The sequence below is a fragment of the Notolepis coatsorum genome, assembly GCF_963971535.1.
Source record: "Notolepis coatsorum genome assembly, chromosome: 18".
In the NCBI taxonomy this organism is placed as follows: domain Eukaryota; kingdom Metazoa; phylum Chordata; class Actinopteri; order Aulopiformes; family Paralepididae; genus Notolepis; species Notolepis coatsorum.
Window position 1 is genome coordinate 90,376,822 of NC_140182.1, and position 8,147 is coordinate 90,384,968.

The 8,147-nt window shown below is 43.8% G+C and overlaps 1 protein-coding gene across 1 annotated transcript; it reads right to left on the reverse strand.

Annotated features, from left to right (window-relative positions):
- Nucleotides 1-4,802: 4,802 nt before the first annotated feature.
- Nucleotides 4,803-6,118, reverse strand: LOC311245081 (uncharacterized protein). The gene has a single exon (XM_084334850.1). It carries the CDS (start codon nt 6,054-6,056, stop codon nt 5,049-5,051), a length of 1,008 nt encoding a protein of 335 aa, XP_084190976.1. The 5' UTR covers nt 6,057-6,118; the 3' UTR covers nt 4,803-5,048.
- Between the last annotated feature and the right edge of the window lie 2,029 nt (nt 6,119-8,147).

Below are 8,147 nucleotides of genomic sequence, written 5' to 3' on the forward strand. Positions count from 1 at the left end.
GGAGTGTTGCCTGTCCTTGCGCAGATCACACCAGAAGTACATTTCTGGTGTATCCCTACGTTTGCGAATAAAGTGATTCTGGTTCCATTTCCGATCCCTATGTTTGAAAAGCCTAATGAGTTATTTCTCCTCATTAATTTAGTTTAGTTTAGTTTACTCAGTTTATTTGAGGGACAGTGCATATTAATCAACAGTTTATACATTTATAAATTAATACAAATAATTTTTTTTTTTTAAATATGCCAACATTAGCAGGGTTGCTAGTTTTGAGGTGTAGTCCCTGGGCTAGATGTTTAAGCCAGAAAAGAAACAAAAAGAAATGGAAACAAATGGGGTTACGATGGGGTTGCTAAATGATGGTTAGAACACAGTTTGCAGAGAGGGAACGGAGGCAGAGACGAGGAGCGATGCTTGGAGAAGGGAAGTTTACTTGAGATCCAAGTGCAATACAAATAAAATACTGAATCTACTTACAACACTCTTAATACAAAACAACAAAGCAAGGGATACGACAGGAGACACGATGGGCAGGGGAACACCGAGGACTAGGAGGAAGCAAGGAGGGTACATGAGACAATGACGCCACAAGGAAGTCAGTAACAAGCAGGTCTTAAATACTACCACTGATTGTAATGACTAACAGCTGGCAAATGCCAGGCAATAATACAAAAAGGCAACATCTGATAAACACACTAGGAATACACCAAACTAGACACAGAAGACATAATCACACATAACAACCAGACAGGGAGACGACATCACACACAGACAGGGATGGCCCAAGATAACAAATAGTTAGATATTAACTTGGAACCAAAACAAGATGGCCGCCTGTACCATCAGGCCAGTCCGGCCACTAGAGGGAGGTAGGGAACCAATGTCAGGAGGCAGGGGACCAATGTCAGCAGGTAGGGGACCAATGTTCACATCACATCCGTAGTGTTATCTCTCCCAGGTCTGACCTGACCTGGGAGTGCTGTGGCGTTCTCTCTCCCAGGTCTGACCTGACCTGGGAGTGTGACAATATTCTGTACATTCACTCTCTAGGCATTTTGTGAATGTATAAAAAAATTAATAAAAATAAAATAGAATAAAAATAAAAACAGTGTACAGGGACAAATCAAAGCTATACATGTATAAACACTGTATAGGCAGGCACACATATGGCAGGCACACCATATGATAATCACACATATGCACACATATACATAATCATAAATCACATAACCCCATAATTACAATAAGGACAGTCAGGCTAGTAGGCAAGCATACTGGGGCTGGGCAGCTGGTCTGCGACGTGACTTGCTAATGGTCATGGTCACAGACCTGATTTTGTAACAGCCATGATTTGAGTGTGTGTGTGTGTGTGTGTGTGAAGGACCTGAGTCTATTAGTACTGCGGATGTGTGATGGGATGGTGTTCCAGAACTCTGCAGCTCTGATCGAGAAGGCTGATTTGCTTGACCTACAAGATTCATAAACTCTGTGCATATCATAACAGCACAGCTCTTCATACTCAAACTATGTAACCAGGACCATTCCAGGAGGTCTGGCACAGAAAAGTCCAAAAACCTTTAACAGGTTCAAATCCAAAAATAGTTTCCCTCCCATGGTTTCGTCAGAAAGTATGCTGCCTTCGCTACCTCAATTCATCCATGAAGAAAATGGTAAAGCTTGCAGATCACAGGAGAAGTGAAAGCCCCTTTGTTGCGGGTTCTCTCTCGGTGTCTCGGACACAGCAGGGGTCTCCTCCGTCAGAGTATGACTGAGATGGAGTGTTTGGCAGCACTGTGTTCTGTGTGAAAGGCAGACTGAGAAACTGTTGTGCTGGGAAAACCAGGGAAAGATAATCCTATTATAAACACAGATTTAACAAACTGTACAGTAAACTCCACAAATACACTATAGTCAAACTCTACCTAGACAGGATGTGTCATTGAAGCTTTTGTGTGCTCTTTATAGGTAGATAAGCCATGCAATGCCAAGGTTCTCAAAGACGGTTGGTCTGGAATCTTGTAATCAGCAAGTGTTTGACAGCTACTGTATTGCCAGGCTGGGGCCTCAGCTCTCCAGTGTCTGCGAGGTGCTAATCCTCGCTGAGGTCTGGAAAGTATTTGGCCTCCATTAAAATCACTGTAGCCTGATTCCTCAGCAAATTTGCTAAATTGATTTGCCGTGTCGCAGACAACCACAGCGACTGTAGCGAGAGTCACTTTCCAAATTGCGAAAAATAAAGCGAAAGGTGTGAGAAGAAAAAATAAATACTATGTCGACACATGATGAAGGTTCATTGTAAATCTGTGATCATTTGAATCAGTACAGATTAAACATATCTTTAGTTGACTATTGCTTAAGTGTTCCAATCAAGACCACAGCCTCAGCTATGTAGCCGATAACTATGCAATTTTCTCAAGGCAATCAAGTTGCATAGCATCAAATATCATTGTCCCATACACTCATTTCCCACTCTGAATTAGCTTAAAGGCTATTACATACTTACTATAATATCATAATCATCATTATCATCGTATAGTTCTCATATCATCATGAGTTACAAGAGCACATGCCCTCACTGCCTTCTCAATAACTGGCAGCTGATTGGACAATTAGACTCTCATCTAAAGGGGTTCGTTTCTACCCAGTTTGTATCAGAGGAAGGACCCGAGGTCACGGGGTGCATAAGTGGGTTAAAGTATGTTAATAGGTCATAATCATTTCTCTATGTTTTCAGAAGTTCCCCAAATCTGATGAAAAAGGTGACTTTGCTGGCTGGCCTCCCTGATTGTGATTTGCCTCGTACTTATCTCAGACATGGCAGTCTGTGGCAGCAAGAGAACGATAATATGATCCAACTTTGAGTATAAATATTCTCCATGGATAAGTGACCCTTTTCCTAGACACACACACACACACACACACACACACACACACACACACACACACACACACACACACACACACACACACACACACACACACACACACACACACACACACACACACACACACACACACACACACACACACACACACACACACACACACACACACACACACACACACACACACACACACACACACGTCACACACACACACACACACACACACACACACACACACACACACACACACACACACACACACACACACAGGTCAAAATGGTGTATCCTCTGGACTCCCAGAGCCACTGGTTAAAACACATGTCGCTTCTACGTTCAGGATAAATCTGGCGAATGCATACAAGACGTGTTTCATTATTCATTAAGTAGCAACAAGAAGTATGTGTATGTATGTGTGTGTGCACCTGTGTATATTGCTATGTATGTGCATGTGTGCACATCTCTATGTGTGTTTCAGAGGCCGGCCAGGGGTGGTGGGGCGGTGGGGTGGGGTGACGTGGCGCGTTGCCAGCTGAATCTCAGTCTTACAAGAAAGGCGGGTGGCATTGTTCCAGGACCAGATACCAGCTTTGCTCCAAAATCCCCGCCGGCCGGCCGGACAGAAATTTCAGCCATGTAAAGGGGGAGCAGGAGCGGAGCGGGGCCTGACAAAGGATGACATTGGCTTGTAAGTTTTGGGCAATGACGCTCAGGGGTATTCTATTGTGTGGCTGTCACACAGCGTTAGACGAGACAGCAAACACTTTCATGTGCGGATTACCGTTTACCCATTGGAGATAATAGATATTTGCCTTTGCTAATCCATTCCCCTATTGATTTTTTTGCCCCCCCCCCCCCCCCCCTTTTAATAACTTCTTGCAAGCAAGCAAATTTTAATAAGTGCAAGAATGCTGACATCTAAGAAGCCAGGACAAAGGGTTGTGTTGGACACAGATAAACTGCTCGAATGTATTTTCCATGCCGACATAATGATATATAGTGATGTCTATTTTGACAACTTGATCGTTCTGATCTAACAGCATGTATCGGGACATAGATGTTGGAATTATATTTCAGGACCAAGAGCTATTATTTTTAGCCTCCCGTTTTCTTCATATGACTGCTGTTGTAATGGCTTTCACTGTGTGCCTACACTTCAGCTCGACAAATAATTCATTACCATATGGGAAAATAACATTGAGATTTTGAGAATGTGTGTGTGTGTGTTGTCTTTTACTGCTCAATATAACATTGATGGAATTACATAGATTATACTGTATTCACCTGGATCAGGGCCACCCATAAGGGGGGAAAAGGGAGAAAGCATGCTACGGGTGGCCCATGGAAGCAATAAACTTGAGATGAGTTAAACAGGTTTGGGGAGGGTTCCCATTCACTAGACTTTTTCAGGGAAGCCAGCCGTTTCTGTGTTCGGGCCTGACCTGGGACTACATAGGAATAATGTATTCATACCGAAACTCAAACTAAAACATTTGAATCTGATGAATTGATACCTAAAAGGGGAAGCTTAGTACATGTGATGAAATGCATACACAGAGTGTTTTCTAGTAGTAGCTGCTAGTCAGCCAGATGAAAGATCTATTTGAAGATAAGGGAGTATTTCATATGACTGTTTAGACTGTTTCATACAGTGACTGATTTCAGTGTATTGTAGTAGTGTTATTTGCTCATTGTTTAAATCTAGTTGTCATGCTAGCTGATACAACACATGTCTATCTAAATTAAGCAGCCATACCCAGTGTTTTGCAATGTGTTCCACTTCCCTTTTATTTATCACATGAGGAGACAATCCAAGTCCAACAATATTCAAAACCAGATTTTGGATAAATAATGACCTTTTTATTAGAAGGTTTTATTAGAAAACACAGTTAAACACAGTTAAACGCTTTCATGTAATCACGTAGCTTGTGTGAAGGTATCGAAGTCACATGTGATACCATGACAATTACACATGGAATCATGTACATCACATGTCACTGTTGTTAAATCACATGTTTTCCAAAAACACACTGAAGATACATTATGTAAAAAATCTAAATAAATAAAAAGAAAACATTGAAATTCATGTGGCTTTACTGTGAGGTAAACTTCAGAACGTCCGTATCAGATCACTTCACACTGGGAGGGTGAGATATGGGAAGCGCAGGCTCACTTCACTGGGACCTTTGTCCTGGGTCTTGGCACTGGTGAAGGTTTATCCCCGTCGTTAGTACTGGGCGTCTGCAGAGGCTTGTCTGGAGCCTGGGTTCCAGCCTGGACATAGACTTGGGGTGAGAGTGTTGGGCTCAGGGTTGCAGGGTGCATGGACTCATACTCGTGGACGACGGCGGAGCCAGGTTGCTGCCGCTGCTCGGTCAGTGGAGCCATTAGAATCTCCCCTCCGTCCTCCAGGCTCATCAGGGCCCTGCGGCGTCCGCGGCACCGATACGCTATGGTGGTGACGACGAGGGTGATGAGCAGCATGATCACACAGCCTCCTCCTGCCACCGTCACCAACACCGTCTTGAGTCCAAAACAGAGCAAGAGTGGAGGAGGTGGCGTCTCTGACTCTGGACATGTGAGTTGGACACTGCTGCTCGTCTCCTTGCTGACCTTGTTGGTCAAGCTGCATGCAACGTTGTTCTCCCCTTTCAGCTGTGTCAGAGATATTCTCAGAGTTTCTTTGGTTTCACTGGCTAAAGCCTTGTCATTTAGGGCCCATGTGTAAACCAAGCCTCGAGGCGTGGGCACGGCTACATAGCAGCTAAGGGTTACAACGTTCGCCTTGGAGTCACAGGCAAACTTCACTTGAGGTTTTGATACCTTCTCCATCGTGCACAGCTGGCCAGTCCAGTTTTTCATCAGTGCTCCACTGCCGTTGAGGACATCTGCTTTGTAGATCCCTGCGCTTGAGAACGTCAGACCCTTCAGCTGTAGAGATCCGGCGGCGGTGATGTGCTCCGGCTTACCTACCGACACTCTACCCAGCTGTGTGTAGAAAATGATTGTGCTGTTGTGTGTCCATGTCAACGCGTCTGTCTTTGATAACGGCTTGTAGTCCAGAGGCAGGGTCAGCACCTGTCCAACCGCAGCAAACAGATCGCAGGTGTCCTTGCCAGTTGAGAGGGTGATGAATCCAGACAAGATGACTCCAAGTGTGGTAATGACACGCGCCATGATCCTCTGCCGTGCAGCTCTGTGAGTCCTTGTTGTCCTCCGTGAAACGGTTGTCTTCCCGCACCGCTTCCTCCGTTTTTAACGTTGAAGTTGTCGCAGTGGAACCAGTTTTGAAACTGAGATGCCAGGGATTGACTTTTTTAACAAACTTGAGTCACTATAGGGAAGTCTGCCCTCAAAAGGAAGGGAACTGTCTTTGCGAAGAGCCTTCTTTCAGTTCTCCATCGAAGGCCAAATGCCGTGTCAGCATGATGACCCAATTTAATGCTAATTATAGTGTCGTAAATGAATAATAAAATATATTTGCCAACAGATGTGACCAGTACATTATGCTGTATGGATGGACTATGCTCTTTCTGGTAATTGTGGGATCATTTCTTCACCTTTTAGCTCAGAGGACAGAGCACAAAGAGAGCCTCTCCCCCCACCTTCATTGTGCTTGTACACTCTTGTTCCTTCCCGATAATAGTTGGCATCTTCCCCCTCTATTTTCTGTGTCTACAGTGATAATATGCTCTATAATTGCATGGGAACTGCCAGTGTTTATAATGATGACTACAATAGACACAGTAAATAAGATAGATTGGTACTGTACATTTATGGGTGACCCCAACGTCATCAGTAAGAGTCACAAGAGTCACAAGACCCGCCTGGTTCCAGACAAATCTTTGCCTATGGTCTTTACAATAGGCGTTTCTCATGGTAACTTTTGACATTTTAGAAAAACAAGAAAAAGGTACAAGACTGTGTAGCTACTAAATGCACCGGAAATGTATAATGTGAACGCTGCATTACAATACCAAAATAGTCAAAACAACAGCTTCATTAATCCCCATGGGGGATTATTTGCCACCAAAAACAACTCTTACAGACAACAATATAAAATATATATATACAGTATTGTAGCGACCTGGGGAGTTGGGTCGGTTGGTCAGTTGAGCTGTCACTCAACACTCCGCCATCCCGGCGCTGGCGGCGTCCCTATTGGACGCGCCAGCCGCGGGTTGACAGAGTCGAGAGTGCACGGGCTGACCTGGGAGTGTGTATCACTTCCGCAACGGATTTAGTCGGATTTCGGTTTCCGGGTTCGCCTGATTGGCCGCAACGGCCACGTGACACGCCGTGGCACGCCCCGCGGCAGCGGCAGACTTCACTGCCGCTTTCCAACTTCAACGCCAGAGCAATATTGTCGCGCCATCTTCTGAGTGCAGACGCGCTGCTGTTTGTACAATGTTCGATGCAGAATAGAAGTAACTGAGTTACCATACAATATACAATATACTATGCAATGTACTAATATACAATACGGCTCACTTTTCCCACTTCAATGACAGAGCTGCTGTTTAATAATATTGTCGCGTTGTGGAAAGCAGGATGAGAGAGCGTAGATTTCAGTGTGTATCATTTAATCATTTATCATTTAACATTTGAAAGGCATACATTGTTGTCATACAGAAGTACAGAATACTTTTATCCAAAATGCTTCTTACTGTTACTGTTAGAGACTGTGCTAGACAAGATAAGTATGAAATAAAATAGTATAGCATGTAAAATAGAAGTACAAATAAAGGTCACGCTGTTCAGTATAGACATATGTACAATGTTCGATGCAGAATAGAAGTAACTGAGTTACCATACAATATACAATATACTATGTGTTGTGAAGGGCCAGATTAAACCGAATATATATATTTATTTATATATATATATTTAATTGTATTTGTATATTCTCTAATATTCCCTGATATCCCTTGTATATTCCTTGTACAATATGCATTGAATATCCATTCTAGCCTACTGAACATCCCATAATAGTCTCCATTCTACTATTGGTCGAGACCTTGGTGCCAGGCTGCCATACCCCTCAGACCCAGTTCAAACGTACCGCTCGACATGTACGAACAAGTCCTAGTTCCGCGTAGGAATTTGGCTACCGCACCACTAATGGGACTATTTGTTCATAGTGCGTATATATACTGCGCTACTAAAGTAGGACTTTCTTTTCAGTCCAGTTTCTTACCCTCCAATAGAGTCACAGACGTAAAGCCTCCCCGCGATGCCACGTGTGGGAGTAAGGCCAAGTTCGCCTAC